This window comes from Anopheles coluzzii, chromosome 2, assembly GCF_943734685.1.
Source record: "Anopheles coluzzii chromosome 2, AcolN3, whole genome shotgun sequence".
NCBI classification, from domain to species: Eukaryota; Metazoa; Arthropoda; class Insecta; order Diptera; family Culicidae; genus Anopheles; species Anopheles coluzzii.
The window spans coordinates 117,693,969-117,712,877 of record NC_064670.1 but is presented as its reverse complement, the minus strand read 5'-3'; the positions used below and the strand labels follow the sequence as shown (position 1 = coordinate 117,712,877).

The window sequence follows — 18,909 nt, the reverse complement described above, 5'->3', positions numbered from 1 at the left end:
TACATCCTAATTTTCAACCTCGTTAGGACGCATCCGGGCTTCATCGTGCAGAAAAACCGCAAAAATCTGCTCCACACAAAAGCCGCTCGGTGTACGATGTGCCGTCGGGCGAACGTTTCCGGTTCGCTAGGCAAAATCCACCTACCACACGGGGACCTTGTTGCTGTGGCGGTGTGTTGCTGTTTCCACCGAGCGAAAGTGAACCAACGGATCTTTACACCTTTGTCTGCAGCTCTTTTTTTCGTTATCCTTCCTCCTTCTCTCTCTCTCTCTCTCTCTTTCTCTCTCTAACTATCTCTTTCTATCTCTATCTTTCTTCCTGCGCTTAATTTCATACCTTTTTAAAGGGGTAAGGAGGGTTTGCACAGCGTCGCCGGGTGGTTCAATTATTGTACACACATGCACGGTCACTATGTGTGTGTGTGTGTGTGTGTGTGTGTGTGTGTGTGTGTGTTTGTGTGTGTGTGTTTTCAACCACTCTGATGCAAAGCACAAGCCAAAGATGGCACTTGGCAACGAGCGGGCTAATGGTTCCACCAGAGTTGCACTTTTTCGCAACCGGGAAGTTGTGCAAACAGCAAACATTAGAACACGTAAAAAATTGAAATGGGCAGCAGCGGGGGGAGGAAAAACAGTGGAAAAACGACGGTGGTAGGCGAAACAAAAAAAAAGAAAAAGCCCTCCATATTGCACCTCAGATGTGCGCTCAGGTGCCAATATGTTTTCCTTTGTTCACTCTTACATTTTCTCCACGAACAAACAGAAAAGACCAAAGGCCAGAGGTGCTGCACCCCCCCTTCTATCGTCTTTACGTAATGGGAGAAAGTGGCTAGGGGTAAAAAAAAATAGTTAATCTTTCGCTACAGAAAACCCATTTCAACCTCTGCGGGCGCTACGGCAAGGAAAGCACTCGCCCAAGAAACTCATTTACGCGGCACAACGGCCAAGTAGCTACGTGAACGTTTTCATTACTTGTGCGAGTTTTTCCTTGGTTTTTCCCCCTTTTTTTCGCTGCTTCCCTGAGTGTAATGGAAGCAGCCCGTTGCCCTTTCATCTGCTCGTTAGCTGCGCTCCGCACGTTCCCCAAATTGCCACCATTTTGTCATCGGGGCAGCAGTTTCTTGTGCTTTAGTCTTGTGCATTGCAAACGCGCACCACCTGCCTTCCTAGGGAGGTGCGGCTCGTACTAGCACCGGTTTTAATTCGTGCGGGAAGATGTATTTCCGGTACGTGCCGTCTGCACAACCGGTCATCCCAACCTGCAAACGAAACTCATTTCGCCCACTGCGTGGGACGCATATTCCTTCGCGTTCCTCTGCATCAACTCAACCCACGCGATCCGTGCCTGCGAGCTAAAGTTTTGCATTTGCACTGCCCAAAGTTTGACCTTTCAGCCAGCGATTGAAACCATCTTTCCTGAAGAAGCTTATCGTTTTCTGCTTCCAAAACACTTTGCCAAACCCAATCGATAAGGATCCTTAACACCTACCGCCCTCACACAAAGCTACAAAGGCATGTAAAGAGAGAAAGAAAAAAGGACCAAGTCACTTCTAAAACTCAAACGCAAAAGATAGTTTCATATCTGTCCAATAACTGGCCCCGAGCAGCTTCTTCTCCGAATTGAGAGGGTGGGGGGAAATGGGAGAGGAAAAAGCGGGCACGGAAAGTGGGCAATCCTTCCCTTCAAGCACCCTTCAAACCGTGAAACATCCGACCTGTGAAGCAGCGAGCTTTACATTCGAGTGGCTGGGGCGATGAAATTGGATTCCAAAAATCAACGAGCGTCATCAATCCACTTCTGCCCTACGGTTGTTTGATGCTCGCTCGCCGTTGTCGTGGGTTGAACTTTCGCCCGACCAAGTCAAACTTTGTCTACCGGCTGGCTTTTAACCCGTTAGCAATCGACTTCGGTGGATGATTTGGCCAATCAAACGGCACGTGCCACTGCTGATGGTGCTGCTACTGCTACTCACAGAACCTCCTTTACTGTCAAACAATCCGATTACTGTAATTGTTTCACGTTTGGTGCTCCTTCTGCTCCAAAGGTGAAATGGTACATTATCAATTCGCACACTCAGTACACAAAAAATAAACAAACCAAGCTGGCAAATGTTTCAAGATGAATCTTTATTTGTGGCTAATTAAGTTGATTGAATGCTCGAATGCTTCATCTCTTTGCATTTTGCTCATTTTGCATTTTCCCTGCATCGCCTGCATTTGCAAGTACATTCCGAAAACAGCTCCAAATCCTCCCTTTCTCATTGCATTACCTCTGCACGAGCTAGCTGGAAGTGTGGAGCTGTGCGTGTCTCTCGTTGTTAGCTGAGCAGTACACCAGCCTTAATTACGGACATAATTTGATACCGCCCTGCCGACTTGCTTCTGCCTTGTGGCAAAAGGGCGTAGAATACCGGGCATGTGAAATGTTTATTTTACACTAGGGATAGCCACTCACACACACACATACACACGACGGGAGAGCGATAGACGCGTGCCGGTATTACATTTCACCCCACCGCCTGTGCTGGCGAGCCTTTCGTGCATTGTCTTTGTGCTTTTCGGAATTTGTGCTTCCCGGAATTAACACTCATCCCTGGGCTGGAGATGAAGTTACACACAGCATTCAAACCGGCACCATTTGTAGCACTGTTGTATACCTTGTTTTTGGAGTTTCAGAGGCGGGTTTTTGGTATTTGTGTGTTGCTTCATTAGGGAATGCTAGTGAGCCGGAGTGGAACGAATTGCGGCGTATTTATTACATCGGGCGTCGGGCCCAAATAGCTCCCTCAAAAACCGTCTATTGGGGAGCATCATCAGGTATCACTTTCAGTTTGGCTACGTAAAAGTGAAATGGAAAACGGTCGTAATTGTATAATTTCAGTTCGCCGAACTAGCAATAATAACCTTCCGGAGCGACTAGGCGTAAAAGGGCAGCCAGCTGGACGCATTTTACAACTAATGCTCACTCCAGGTAGGGCCCCCCTCTCTTGGTATTAAAGGGGCAAAAGCAAGACAGACGATGGCGTAGTTGCTGCTATGTTTCTGTTGGTACCAGTGCCCGCTCTAAATCCTTGGCAGAGACGAGTCCGAGGCCACTGGCACGTGACCTGCGGCCGCAGGCCACTGCTCGAAAGGTCAAAACCTGCTGAATAATAAAACGAACCATTTCTTCCGAATGTTATTGCTACCACCATTAACCAATCCCTTCGCTCCCTTCGCTTGGACGAGGCATTATTATAAATTCAATTCCGAACCATTCCCAGTACTGCTTCCTTTTCTTTTTGTTTTGGTTTTGCTCCGGCAAAAGGCAAACGCATTGCAGACGATCGGGACCCATCGGGGCCACTAACCGCCCTGTTTAGACACAGTGATTTTGTAAATTCGAAAAACTTCACCCCATTTAAAGTGTGTGTGTGTGTGTGTGTGTGTGTGTGTGTGTGTGTGTATGTTTTTTTTATTTCGAAAAGGAATGTTGGACGAGGAAAAAGGGGAAAGACAGCTAACCAACCAACCCACCAGCCGACCTTGGAGAGTTCCATTTGCCCGTACGCAACCCGGTACGGACGTGATCAACGGTTGCGCATTTTGCTGCACGGAATGTTAATTATTAATTCAAACTGGTGCTCTCACACACGCACATTCACCTTCTTACCGACAAACCCACACAGCTAACTCATGGCTATCCAAAATGGGAACAGCGGGTACAGTTGTAAATTTTTGGGGGGAAGAGCAAAACCCCAAAACTCCCATGTGTGCGCATCCCACCAAGCAATTTGGCGCGAGGAGAGGAGGGGCAAATGGTCAATACGTTTAGTTTAGCTGGTGGCCACCAGTTTTCTTTTGCCGAAATGGGAACACACAACTGAATTAGTAATTTGCGTGGCGTAAAGAGGTATAAATTTAATCTTCGCTTCCACTCAGGGTGTTTGGGTCACTTGGCTGAGCATTGGAATGGATTCCAATGGACTCAACCTCTTTTTAAAGCGATTTTTCCGCCCAAGCGAGCCAGAACCTTCCCCCACTAATGATGTTTTCCTTTCCCTGCTCTCTTTTGCACACACAGGACGCGTTCAAGTCGGAACCACACGAGAAATCGATCCTGCCCCACACGATCGATTTTGTCGAGCCGGAGGCGGACCACCGCATGCGGCACCAGCGCTTCATCCGCCAGCAGCTGCACGAGCTCGAGGTGAAGCAGAGCGTGCTGAAGCGCCAGCTGAGCGAACTGCACGGCCACCGGCTAGCGGACCGGCTGCGCAGCGTCGAGATCGAGCAGCGCCGGCTGGCGGGCGCCAACTTCAACGTCAGCCGACAGATCGCCGGGCTGGACAAGCTGCACGGCTCGATGCTGGAGCTGCTCGAGGACGTGGAAGCGATACAGGGCAAGTTCGAGAAGACGGTACCGGACATGCGGCGCGAAATCGCCAAGGTAGAGTTCAGCGTCGCGCAGGCCGCCTCCGAGCAGGGGCTGGTGCGGGAGGAGGTGCACAACGCGGCCAAAAGCATCCAGGCGATGGCGGTCAGCGTGAGCGCGCTGCAGGAGGAGCGCGACACGGTCAAGCGGCTGCAGGGCGAGGTGCACGAGCTGAAGGGCGAGGTGCACGAGCTGAAGGGCGAGCTGGCCCGGATCCGGTCCGCGGCCGTGCTGCACCGCGAGATGGCACACAACCGGCTGGAGAAGGTAAGTTCGAGAGGGGTTTGAGAAATGGGAAACCTAACCTAACCTAAAAAAGTAAGGTTTGCTCAATGTTTTCAAGGACCTTAGAATTGCGGTAGAAATATTGCTGAAACTCATTCTGTGTTTGTTTTCATTCTTGTTTCCAGTTGAAAAGGTTTTCGTGGTTTGTCGCACCCAACAATGCACAATTGATTGATTGTTTCTGAAATATTTTTGAATATTTACGATTTATTGAAATTTTTCCATTGAAATTCATTACAAATGAACAAACAATCTTGGAACTCAGAAGAATCTTCCTGTTATGGATGTTTTTATTGACGTCCACTAACATTAGGCTGGAGTTTCTGTCCGGTTTCTATCAAAATGGCATAGCCTTTTGTCGTTCAAGTTGTTCAAGAGCAAGCTCTTTTTTGCAGGGGCCAAAAGCAGCTACTCCAAAGTGGTCAAATTTGTCAGCTGTCGTGACAACGCACCCAACGCTTTTACGGCTGTTTGAAATAGCTTTATACGAAAAACGTCCAGTTTTTCAGACTCTTACTTTGGCAAACAGTTTTTAATCACTGTTCTAGGTTACAAAATTTGTCCGAGTTTTTGTCGCTAACGTTACCGTTCGATGGTACAATTTTCATATGCTACACATAGAGCGCCTGTTTCGGACATCACCCGGAAGCACTAGCAATTGCGCTCCGTGTGTATGCTTGCTGTACAAAACAAAATGACGAAATTGAATAGCAATTTAGACATATTGAGCGACAAGGCAGCATTTATGTGTGAACATGTTTGCCCGAAAACCGTGTAAAACTTCTGCCCATCTCGCATCGAATCGATGAGTCGGCTATTTTTAGGCATCACATTGACATTTTAGTTGACACAAATGAACGCTCACGGTATCGACGAGCAAAAAAAAGGGCCACGATGCTAAAGCTTATTCGCGCTGCAACCCCGAAATGGTTCATCCCCTATGCTGTTATCCATTAATGATTTACCGGTGGCCGTTGTAGCTCGACCGAAGCTACTGCAACAACATCGGCTTACAGTACGGTACGCCCCATGACAATACGAGGCTGAAATATCGATTCGCTGAGGAGCGTTAGTTTGCCGGAGACACATACACACACATTTTAATGAAAAATTGTTCATCGCAAAATTTTATAATCAAGCGAAACGGCGCGTAACGCTAGCGCTGGTACAAGGATCGTCTCGGCGCTACTACACAGCCCTCCAGCGATCAATAGATCGATGTACGCACTCACACACATACACGTACACGGCAGACACAAATTTGGTACGTTTCTATAAGTGCACCAAACTGGATGGCATTGCAACGACGCAAGGTTAGCTTTGCGAAACAGTTCCAGGGCGATGGCGCGATCGTTGTTAAACCGGTTTCCGGGAAGCAACAAAAAGCTCCGCAGCTCGCTGCGCTTAGTAGAGTGGTATGCTTCACTTGTTTCGATATTTTCCTACAAGGGGACAATGTTTTCCAATGCTCCATCCCGTGCTTCATCGCTCACGCTGCAGTGCGATGCGATGCGCGTCATGTAAACCATGCACAGCTCCCGAGCGCACTCGACGACGCGAACAAACGGGTCGACAAGCGTCCTTATCCGTACCATAGCTTCTAGGCGACACACCAGAGCCGTGCCGTGTCGTGGGTTTGGTGGGATTCGCTATGGCCGTATGAAACATTTGACGGTCCCGCAAACACGGTGTGTGTGTGTGTGCACATTCATTAGCCAAACATCAGCTTCCCGGGGTTCGACACGGCCAGGTTTCCGTGTACCTGCGAACGTTGTAAGGTTCGTGATTTCATACCCAAAAACTCGTTTTTTTTTCCTCTTCTTCTATTTTTATGAGATTGCACACCTGACAAAAAACGCACCTTTCTACCTAAAACTGAAGATATGAAACGGAAAACAATGTTTAGGTGGGAGGCGCAAGCGCGCGGTGCGGAAGGAAATAACGCGAATGATCGAAAAGCTGACAAGCGTGAAATTTAAATTACCTTCACGCGGATTTGCCGGAAATGCTGCGGCACACAAAAACGCTCGCCAGCACGCCCAGTGTCCACCGGGTGTAGTCGCTCATCGGTCGACTGGCGGGATCGGCGCCGTGACTTTTCTTTGTGATTGTTTTTTGGCTTTCGGGATTCTTTTTGAATGTGCTGTGTGGTTGTGTCTATCTCTCGCTCACTTCATTCTCACTCGGGAACGGGGATGGTTCCCTATCGCTCGGTACACTTTTTGTGCCCTGAAGCATCCCAAAGGGAAAAGGCCCAGTCATGGGATTTAACGGCTGTGTGCACAGGATCGCATCTGCGTCGCACGGACAGCAAGCTCACCTGAGTGAGCTTTTCGCAAGGGAAATCGCATCGCTGGAAAGCTGAAATAACTTTCCTCCTATTGATTGATGGCAGCAGCAAACCGCACCGCACGGGAGGACACTACTGCACCGTCCCCAGTGCGTTGAGCGCTGGGAGCACTCCACTCAGGTGAGCGCGATAACCTGAGACGGTACAATAATACCGACGTACGCCTGCCCCGTACACCAGCACATCATGATGGGCGATGGGCTGTCTGGGCGAGGGATGGGGCGGGAAATTCATTCCGCCTGGGAATAAACATTTGTCTCGAAATTGTACGGTAGCGATGCAAATTAGTGTGGGGCGTCGTAAAATGTGGCTTCGACGCATTACGGAGTCCTACGGAGATGGATACGGCAAGCACACCGTGCCGCCGTGTGAATTCTTTGTATGGAGTACCGACTGCTCGGTAGGAGGCTTCATCGTATCGTTTCATCATTGCGGTCTCAATTGGAGTATGACGAAGGATTTGCATTGAAACGCTATGCATGAATTGGGTTTGATTGAACAAGATACATAATTTTGCATGAATTGCTCAATGTTTCTCAACAGAAAATGTATACTTGGTGACAAATTCACTAAAACACACGTTTTCTTTGGTATACACTATGAAGGCGGACCCCAGAAAGTCGTGTAATTCCTTTTATAGTTCTATAGTTTTAAACCTAGAACATCAATTTATTATCTTCAGGATATAACGCCCTATTTATTTATGACTTAAAACTCAAAAGGATATCACCAGTAACTATGTCAATTCCTTTGAGCACTCTTTTATTGAGGTTTCATCACATAAAATGATTCGTTGGAAACGGTTTTGTACTCTCATCGTCCTCTAAGTTGTTGCAAAATGCATACATAAAACCCCTGAAATGTTTCAAGCGATCGCACTCCTGCGATGTCTATGCAAACGCTTTAATATACAGCTCAATACCGCAGCATGTTACCGTCTCCAAACACGTTGTTTCCACTACCATCCAATCATGCCTACCCGACCTGATCCGACGAAGAATTCATTCACTTACAATTGAATTTCACGCCCACCACCAACAGCATTCGCTCCTTCGCATACGTAATTTAAATGAGCCTAATGTACTCACTGCTTTAACTGCATCGTTCAATTGTAAACGGCCCTATTTCATCAATTTTGGAATTATTAAACGACACACACATATGTATACATATCTCGTACCAGCCTCGGCTTCGCCATTGCGTCCCAAAACCATTTTATGAGTCGATTTAATTGAATTGCGAACCGGCCCATGATTACAAAGCACGGGTGACGTTTTGCGGTAATGGTGATTGCTTTCCCAGGCCCCCGTACCGCTTCGGTCCCGCCTAGTTTGTCCCCGGGAAGTGAATTATCCTTTCAATGAAGCCGTTTGGCACGTTCCAATTTCGCAATCGGTTTTCGGGATTCCGAATGTCTTATCACATCGTGATATTGCCCACGTGCGTAGGCAAATTATTTGTCGGAAAATCCGTTCGCATTCTCGCATTTGCAATTTTGGAAGGAAATTCCAATTTTCTTAAAGCAAAACCATTCTCTAGCGGCACACCGCTATCTAGCACAAGGAAAGATCGAGTGTGAGTTGCAAAAAAAAGCCAAAAGTTCATCGTACACACACACACACCCACTACAGCCGTGGCGTCGAGTGTCATCTTAACGGGTGCCTTGCGCCATCCTTTCGCCATCCTCGCTGTTTTCGCCAATTCATCGTTTCCCGCTCATTGAGCGGCGTGTTGAAGCGTGCACCATATGAGCCGGAACGTGTCGAAGTGCTGCTATCGGCGTCTGCCGCACCGAATCCTCCGCAGCCGGGGAAAAGGAAGCAAAACTTCTTCACGTGTGACTTGCTCTATCACGCCCAGATCTCGAACCCTTAACTCACTCACTCACACACACCCAAGTGGACGCATCCTTACAAGCCCCGGTCGGTGTGCGAATGGTGCTTGTGTTTGCGGCTGGTCCCTTGGCTGAAGCAATAACAGAGCGGAGGAAGAAAAAAACCGAACACAAAAACGCACATTCAATCAGTTTTTGTCAAGGAGGGCAACATCTCGATAAATCGTTGATCTTGAGATGAAGTGCTTCGGCGAATGATGATTGTTCAATGAACCCTGCCACCGTTGGCGTACCAGAATGGTGAGTGCCTTGGAGGGGAAGAATTACACAGAAAAGCGCCATAAGCAAACTGCACGTAATTCTTGCGCGTCGTACACGCCACGCCAAGATTTATGGGTGATGCGCAAGAGGTTCCAATTCATCGTTTCTGCTTCCCGTGTTCCGCTGAATTCCATAAGCGCGAATAAACTTATGACAACCTCACCATTTCACATTCCAATTGCTCTGATCTTTTACATAAGTGAGCTTCTCCCGTTCCCCTAATTTCAATGGTATGGTAATGCTAACAAAGAGGAAAGCAATACCGAGAACAACTTCCCAGCGCACCATACATACCCCAGTGAAGCGATCCATCATCATCATCGTCGGTGTGTAGTCGTGGTCGTGAGAGTGCTCCAACCATCTCCCTCGGCTGTCTTGATTGGAAAAAGGGCTGATTCATTTCAGCTTTCCGACCACGTTTTTCCACGGACAGTGTGCTGTAGTGCTCACTCAATTTTCCCAGCGCAATAAGGGATGCGGGGAACGGCGGCTACCGGGCGAAGAAATTTATGCATGATCGCTTAATATCGTTATGCCCGGGACCCGGAGCGATACCATCGAATCACTGTGTAGCGATGCCGTAGCGGTGCTGTACCACACACCGGCCCCACCTGATCGACTCAGGCTGCCGCCAGGCTCAGGGAAAGGATCCCGAGGACAATCGGAATGTATTATGAAATTACGCATTATGCCATGGCCGGTTCGGTACGGTTCGGTGCGGTCTATCGGTGTGAAGGCAAAAAGGTTCGCAAGAGTGTTGAAGAAGGGAAAAAATTGTATTATCGTATTACGGATTACGGAGACGAGTAGATACAATACTCGGAGAAGTATTAAAAATCCATCGCTCGCAGTCGTTTCGTTTGATCCTGGCCCCATCCGCTTTGATGGTAGAATGATTGGCAGCGGGCGACGAACACGGCACCGATGGCTGTGAACAGTCCCGCACTGGGAAAAGGTACCGGCCACTGTCAGCCATTGCTGTGAAGCCCCATCCAAGCATCCCTACGAGCAATGTGCAAACAGGACAAGCCAGCAAGAGTAATAGGGTTTGGGGAAGGAACAACTTTAACTCTTTATGCTGCGAAAAACACACTGAACCCACGCTCACGGGAAAGGGGACAAGAAATAAAAATGATTTTATTCGTTTCACAAGAAGCCGACGGACGTGAGCTGGCTTTTATTTTCCACGCTCCGAAACGCTCGACACAATCCTTCGCCGTCTTGTTGGCAGGGCAGTGGTCTGATGGATTGAATTGCTTTCGTAGTAGTGTTTTTGTTTGTTTAGAAAGCACTATGCCTTCTCGCTGTTTTCTCTACGGGGTAAGGTTAAGAGTTGAGTGCAACACACACACACACACACATATGGGGAATAATCCCATCATAAGCCAGGACCCCACGACGGGTGAAGGATACTGTGTGACACCGCACCGTCATGCGAGAGTCAATCTTTCTGACAAGTGCACACCGTCCACCGTCTCACAACAAGATGGTCACAACTTCAAACGGAAACAGTATGCAAACAACCACGCTGCTCGGTCGTGCATGCAATATGCACATGAGTGTGCGTGTGTGTGTGTGTTTGTCATCGTGGGTGATATGAATGCAGAACCTCTTCTTCAGCAAGCGGCTGCATCACACCAAGCGATTGAGTGCATTGTAAAGTGCATTTGCATGCAAAAAATATGCAACAAATAGAACACACAAAAAAACCACTCTCCTCGTAGCTCTAGCGACAGATGAGATTTCACTATTGTTTCACCGCACAAGCGATACGGAATGCGGACAGCAGCAGCAGTAACAAACTGTCTTGCACTGCACTTTCTTCCGACTGCAATGTTGGCGTGAATACATTGTCCCGCTGCGACCTAACGTCTTCGGAAGTGTGGCACTTGACGCTGCCTAAGCAAGAGAGAGAGAAAGAGAGAGAGAGAGACAGAGAGACAGAGAGAGAGAAAGAGAGAGGTAGAGCTCCATTACCTCTGTTGTCCAAATAATTCCGGGCGAGTTATGCAAAAACAACTGCACCATAACCGAAGCATTCAAGCGACACTCGGGTACTTCACGGTGCAGATGGAAGACTAAATAAACTAAAGAAAATGAGATTTATAGCACGGCGAGATATGTAACGGATGTGTACAGGCTGTGGTTGGGGAAGAGCAGTGTGAGACATCTGAAATGTTTTCGCACCAGCGCAAAGTTTTGAAGTTGACGTGTTGTTTACTGTGCCCGGTGCCGGCGCGTTTTAGGTGTTGCATTGGCAATGCATTTGCATACGAGCGCTTACGCGAAATTCCACGATGAAGAAAATGCATCAAGGAGATTACATTTTCGCCACGCGAAGCGAAAAGCCCGTTGCCGGCAACGCTCGCTGGGTAGAGGATGGGATTTTACTGGTAGATCTGCTTTCGTTTGCTGCTAGCAACGAACGCGGTTATGGAAGATGTATTCGCCAAATTCGCTCAACCACATCGACCACAGACACTGCACAAAGTTTAGCCCGGCGCACTTGGTTGGGCTTGGGGAAAATTTGGGTCACACAAATAAGGATTCACTTTTCACTTGAGACCTGGCACTGCACCACCACTTTGAGAGGCAAATTTGGCTTTGCTTTATTTACGGGAACGAATTTGGTGCTTCGAATTTACAACCCCATTGCAGCAGCAGCAGTGTCGGTTGTAATGGCACAGCATTAGCTACCGAAATAGCATTGCATACACCAACCGAAACTCCACTACATTAGTCTAATTGCAGCTTTATCGGAAACGAAACACACGCCCGCTCGGCTCAAATTGATTTGCAACACCTCATCGATCAACAACTTACAGAAAAATCTAATTAACCTTCCTCAAACACGCCTTTCTTACGGCGAACTTTGTGTCCTAAAACATGTACACAATATTGCACGATGCAATTTGTATGGGGAGGGGATTGTATCGAAACGTTCTCCTGCTTCGAAACATCACACCGATGCGATTGGCTCGTCCCAAATGCATCCATCGATGGTGAAAGATTAGAAAATCATACAAGCTTGATTGAATGGAGAACTCCGGAATGCAACATAGACACCCAATGCTGTGTGATGGATGAAGCTTTGGTCACTCAATTTGGTTGCGAATCGAAGTTCGGACGCTTAATTCAACGTGCCGAAGCAGGAGTGCACTTTCGCAATGTGATGATGATGGGGATGGTGTGAGCACAAGCGGCACACAATGATTGTGCCTCGAACAGCTCGAATGGTCGCTCGTCATCAATCAAACGACGCCAGCTGTTGCAAATGAGATTGTCATGTAAGCTTCCTCCCACCCCTTAACATTAGGGTGGGTGAGAAGTCCGCTTGAGTATTCGACATTTGTTACGTACGGTGCCGGTCCATCTCGCTTGCCGATGGCTGTCGCTCGTTTTGTTATCTTGTGTGAGCCATCGGCATATTCTATTTTACCCGCTGCATATCAACGGGACACTAAATTCCAATTTCCTCATTTTCCCAACACGCGACCTGGCATGGGGAACTTGTCGATACAAAACCACTCTCACAATATTTCCATTCCATGGGAATGAGTTGACCCATACACGGCCCCATTTTCGGGTGTACAACAATTGGGTGCAGAACGTGGCGCACTGGACCGGTTTTTCCTTCCGCTTCCCTCTGGCGCAACAAAAGCGTGTCGAAAAATTGAATTGAATATTTTGAGCGTTCTAGTACCGGATCCACTCAATTGCAGACCATCGCGCGGGCAAAAGACGATCTCTGGCGATTGGATGCCAAAAATGCACCCGCTTTTCCCATCATTGACACATTTTACCACTATCGATTTATGATTGCAATGCCACGCAATGGTGCTGGTAGCACCACCGGCTCACATACACCCTGCAAGGAGCGGGATGCAATGGATCGTTCCGGCGAAAACCCGATGTACAGTGCGAGGTGTGGCGCTGTTGGTGGTGAACCATCATAGCTTACGGCCCGGATAGTCGATAAGGGGCTCGTTGGTGATGGTGATGCTGTTTGGTATCATCCAGCATGCCATGCCAGCAGCAGAAGCAGCAGGGGTGTGAGCAGTTTGCGGGAAACTCTACACTCACAAGGTTCACAAAACGCCCCAGAACAGGAATACATTGTATGCGCAACGAGCATCGGTGGGTAGCATCAATATAAATAGCAAAGGGGCAGCAAAAGCCCCCCATCCAGGGGCAGGTACTCATTCCTTTGAGGTGGTATAGAAGGGTTTCGTAAGCTGGAAACCCCAAAGGCTGGTAGCCTCCCAGCTCAACGTTTCATCCCGAGACATGAGAAAGCAATCCGGCACTGTGTGCCGGCATTCTCTGTGCAGAAGATGAAAGTGGAATGTTTCTTTTGGCTAAAGGAGGGCAACATGGAACACTTCCTTATCCCTTGGTCTCGGCCCAGATTGCCGGAACCGGAGGATTAGGGATTATCTTTCGGCAAACTTTGTTCATAATTCGGGCTGCACACCGGAGCGCACCAAGGAATGTATCACTTGGTTACTTCCGTGCGCCTCAATACCTGCCCGTCCGGTGGTGAGTTCGTGTTCTTTTTATTTTAGAAAGAGTAGGAAAAACATCATTCCTTTGAGAAAATGTTATACGAAGCGAATGAAGAGGTTTGGCTGATATCATCGGAGGGTTTAGGGGTACACGCGGCTAAATGGTTACCTGTAATGCCATCAAACGTGTATTCGTTGCACACGTTTATTATGATTGCAAAGGCTGTTTATGAGCAGACTGATTGATGGAATTGATCAGTGATAGTTAAGATTTCTTCATAATTAAGCGAATTCAATAATTCAATTCATTTGCAAAATGACAAAAATAAATAATAAAATAAAATTTACAGATGAAATGTAACGCTTCATAACGCTTATTTTTTATCGTTCAATTTCGTTCCACCAATTGGTGAAGCGAAGTCCAAACTACATTGCTATTTTCTTTGTTCTACAGCGCAAACCAACAATTTAACAAAAGTTTTAGTGATTTCTTGGAAGATTCATGTCATGTCAAATTGTGACATTTCATCGAATGTCATCGCACCATACAGGATGACAGCTGGGTACATACATTTAGGCGTGAGATGTTTCAGCCATGTTGTTTTTGGTTAATTTTTCACGGTTCACGGTGTGAAATCGAAATTGTCTGGTTGCATGGTGACATTAACAAGCTTTATTTTTCATTTGGTTGTAGTTAGACCAAAAATACACTAAATTCTACCTGCTGTCAAAGGAGCCGTTTGATCTTTGATTTCAAATTGTACGTTAAACAATTTAAAATTTTGCCTTCAATTTGACTGCAAAAATAATTAAAAAGTATGGAAATATAACAGAAAAAAAAACAATATTTCAAGCTACAAACTTTTTAAAATAATTAATTCTTAAATCATACATAATTTATCCATGTTTTGGGTTTTTTTAAACTAAATAATTATATTTAATTCCTTAAGATGAAGCGGATTTAAAAGAACGTTTCGTGTTTTAATGCCACACTATTACATTTTTTATTTGTTTCATACCGCACATAAAGTGTCAAAGCTTCGATGATTGTCTTAACATCCCTTTTAAATGCTTAATCCAATAAAATTAAACGTAAAATGACTTAACATGACCATTTGGCCCCATGTTCCCGTACCCAAGAAATGTGCTGCTGCATACACTCTTGTGTACTTGACCCTTGCACGAACGGAATTTCCAGTGGGCATTCATAGGGTTTCTGCGAAACGGAACGTACCGCACAAAGATGGTTACGTTGCGCATGCAAACCGACAAAAAATAAATAAGTAGAAATCCAATGAACAACTTACAGTAAGTAAATTTCCCAGAAAGCGAAAGAGCGTTGGAAATATTTACCCGCCCTGCCATGACTGTTCCCTTTTTGCCACTCCTCATGCACGATGGTAAAGTATGATACAAAGCACTACCACTGGTTCATTATTCCCAACCATCACGACCGGGGACGGTAAATGCACCGAAAGAGCTTATTCACTTCTTTCACGAGCTGTCCTCCTGTCTCATTATCGGACTACTGCAACGTTGTTGCTGTCCGTCCGTGCACGATGGGAAAAAGCAAGTTTTGCACTCGGTGCTCGTTTAACGTCAAACATTCTTCTGATTGCTCTCTGCTTCCGCTCTCTCCTTTTCTGTGGTGGGCGCAGTGTTCCATTCTCTTCCCCGTGCAATGACTAATGGTAAATGGTCGTTTTTGCTCGATTTAATTACTCGCTCACCCTATACCGCAGGATGCAAATCCTGCGTGCTTTGCGTTGTTGTACATTTGATATTTTCCTTCCCGCGTTCCTACCACTGCCCGTGTAGCTTTCTTACTCACCCGCTCCGTTTCCTATTTGCCTATTTTGCAGCTGGAGGCCGGCTCGAAGTCCGATTACAACGGTAGCAGCGTGCCGCCCCGCCCACTAACCGAGCTGGAGCGGACGACCAAGCTGGTGCAGCAGCTCGAGTCGGTCGAGCACGAGTACGAGTCGATCATCAACAAGCTGCCGCGCGACTGCAGCCAGATCGAGCGGATGCGAACGGCCGGCACGGCCAACCAGCCCGGCGACGGTGGCCTCTACCTAATAGCGCCCGCCGAACAGCACCACCCGCTAATGACACAGTGCTTCGGCGAGTGGACGACGGTGCAGCGGCGCCAGGACGGTACGGTCGACTTTAACCGCTCGTGGGAAGAGTACGCCCAAGGGTTCGGCACACCGGCCGGCGAGTTCTGGATCGGCAACCAGGCGCTGCACCACCTGACGCAGGACAACTGTTCCCGGCTGCGCATCGTCATGCAGGACATCTACGACAACACCTGGTTCGCCGATTACGGCAGCTTCCGGATCGATTCGCGGGACGGTGGCTTCCGGCTGGACCTGGGCGGGTACAGTGGTAACGCGTCGGACGCGTTCGAGTACCAAAATCACATGCAGTTCTCGGCGATAGACGTCGACCGGGACATCTCGAACACGCACTGCGCCGGCAACTACGAGGGTGGCTGGTGGTTCTCGCACTGCCAGCACGCGAACCTGAACGGCCGCTACAACCTGGGGCTGACCTGGTTCGATGCGTCCCGTAATGAGTGGATTGCGGTGAAATCGAGCCACATGATGATTGCCCGCCGGCCGGACTGTGATGCGAACGTTACGGAGTTGCCGGTGATGGAGCCGGTGGCGGCAGCCACGCTGCTCACGACGAGCGGGCTGGGCGCCGACGCTTCCACGCCCGCCAATGGGGCGAGGAGTGATCGGCACGAGACCAACGATGAAGGGCGACGGCCGCATGGTACCACGACTGTGCCGACGTTCGCGTAAGTAACACCGCTGGCAGGTCGCTAATCCTTCCGCCCCCCCCGGGAAAGCAGATGCTTGACGCCCTTAAAACCCCACTAAACCCAAATCATCATCCCGATCGGTTACCTCGGCAGCTTCTTGCTCGTCTTTCATCGGATTTGTCATCGGAATCACACGTTTAATGACGATTTTACGCTTTCGCTTTAAGCATCACACTACGACGTTTTACAGGACCAGGACAAAGAGACGCTGATTGGAGCGTGAGCGATAGAGCGCAGACGACGAACTCCTTTTTGAGCGGTAGCGGTCTTCCTCTTTGCTTCGGGAAACGCACAAAATCGATTTTCCAATTTTCACGCAAACTTCATTTTGTGGCTCCTGTTTAGAGCCGATTGTGTGACGTAAATGGTACAATCTAATTGATGGTCTCCATCAAAGATTCGCTCGCTGTGCCCACCCTCGTGATCGTTTCGGGCCCACCAAGGAAGGACAGCAGGCACGCGTTGCGTTTGCGTGATTGAAAAGTGAGATTACTCCGTTGATTGGATTGAGGTCGGCAAAGTATATTTCGTTTCGCACTCCTTCCTTTTTGTTGTTGTTGCTGTTGCCCAACCGGGCGAAGCCTCCGGTCCAAACGCACGAACACGAATCTATTCGTAGCATTCATCAACGTCAACGTGCAGGAAATTTGGTAAAATGTTTCACTTTCACTGTTTTCTTTATTTATCGTCGGGTTTTTTCTTTTTTTGCTTTCGGGTAAAAGTTTTTTCTCTTCTCTTTCACTCTTGCAACACCTTTTCTTTCCGCCGGGACGGGGCCTTTTCCGTGCGCTCGAACAAAGATGATTTAACGCCTCCGTGACTATCAAGATCCTGGGTAGTAGCGAACGGCGATGGCCACGTGATAGGGACCGCCGCATCGATTTGATTGGCGGCCAGTAAAGTGAACTTCAAATTACCGAACATCAACGGAAAATGGTGAAAGCAAACCGCGCTTCACCCGCGCTTCATTGTCTTTTCCCATCCCGCGAAAAGATCCTCCGAGCATCGGTGGAAAGTAAAAGTGCTCGGGCGGAGCAACCATCCTATAAGCGGACGTAGGCTTGTGTGTCCAGGCGTTGAGGAAAGCGTAAAAGCACGAGGTAATGGAGCACAAGCCTCCTAGCGTTCGGGATGCATTAAAAGTTTCCTGTCTGGGGCAGAAGCGAACCCGGAAAGGCCCATTTATTACTTTTTCCCAATTTTTCGCACCTAGCCTGGGGCTACATTTTTCACCGCTTTTTTCCGTGTGTGTGTGTGTGTGTCTATGCGAGAATATTCTACCGGATTCGATTCGTAGCACGTTCATCCATATGTTACCTACCATCTGAAGACCTTTTTACGTGTTGGAGGTTCAGTTTTTTTTTTGGTCTTTTCGGTCAGCATTTTGTCGACAGTCGTGTGCATGTGCAGCTAACGGCTAATAATGGCTGAAAAATTGTACCACCACACATTCGGCATCTGCAAACCCAATTTTTAACGTTTCCGTAACTATTCCAGCCTCGGCAGGAATGAAGCAAACTACCAACACAGGCCGTGCCGTAACCGGTTCCGGTTTTACGTTACTGTCGTCACACGGATTGCCGTTTCAGAGTGATAAATTATAGCGCCACCATACCCTTTTATCTTACAAGCCGGCACCGTCAAAAGAGAGGAATCGTTTCCAGCTCGCTCACGGTCTTAAATGTAATTTGAGCTGCTTCAGCGATGATTTAGTTTTATCACAGTGTAGCTGAACAGCTCGTAAGCGTTAAGCTTCAGTTTTTAGGAGACGAATGAACAACGACATAGTCTACATTTAGGCGCTTACGTTTTCACATTGATGGAGCGGCGTAGTTTTAACAAATTAATATAAGCTGCTTGCTTTGAAACAGGAAATTGACAATGGACTCAAGCCAAACCTTTTACTAAAACAAAATAAACAACAACCACACAAAACAAAATGGACCCACAAACAGAACGATAAACCAAATACCAAAGAATTTACGACAAATTAAAATCTGACCAATAGCATCGAACCTTATGCATTGGCCATCACAAATGAGAACTTTATTTCGCGTCTCTTCTGGACTATTGTTTTTCATACAACGTGAGCAAACAAATCAAACAGAGAAAAGATAAAATTAACTCATGAAACTATTCAACAATTTATGGCATTGTATGGCTAATTCTGTTTTTTTTTTTTAAATAATTTTTACGACCTTTCCTTTATTTAATTTAAATAACACCATTAAGTCAAAGTACCCCAAAACACATTCCCGCATTCCCCACCTTCCTTAATCGCATTCCCTCATTAGTAGCGTATAAGTAATGGAAGGAAGTAAAACACACAAAAAGCTGCACAAAATCAGCACGATTTGCAAACCGAATGGA

The 18,909-nt window shown here is 47.5% G+C and overlaps 1 protein-coding gene across 1 annotated transcript in view; it reads left to right on the top strand.

The window, feature by feature from the left end:
• Nucleotides 1–18,371, top strand: part of LOC120950614 (protein scabrous) — a 60,134-nt gene extending 41,763 nt beyond the window's left edge. Inside the window, exons 3-4 of the mRNA XM_040368796.2 lie at nt 4,064–4,681; nt 15,572–18,371. Coding sequence (XP_040224730.2) covers nt 4,064–4,681; nt 15,572–16,519 — 1,566 coding nt within the window. The 3' untranslated portion in view covers nt 16,520–18,371. The remainder of the gene's footprint in view (nt 1–4,063; nt 4,682–15,571) is intronic.
• Nucleotides 18,372–18,909: the final 538 nt, after the last annotated feature.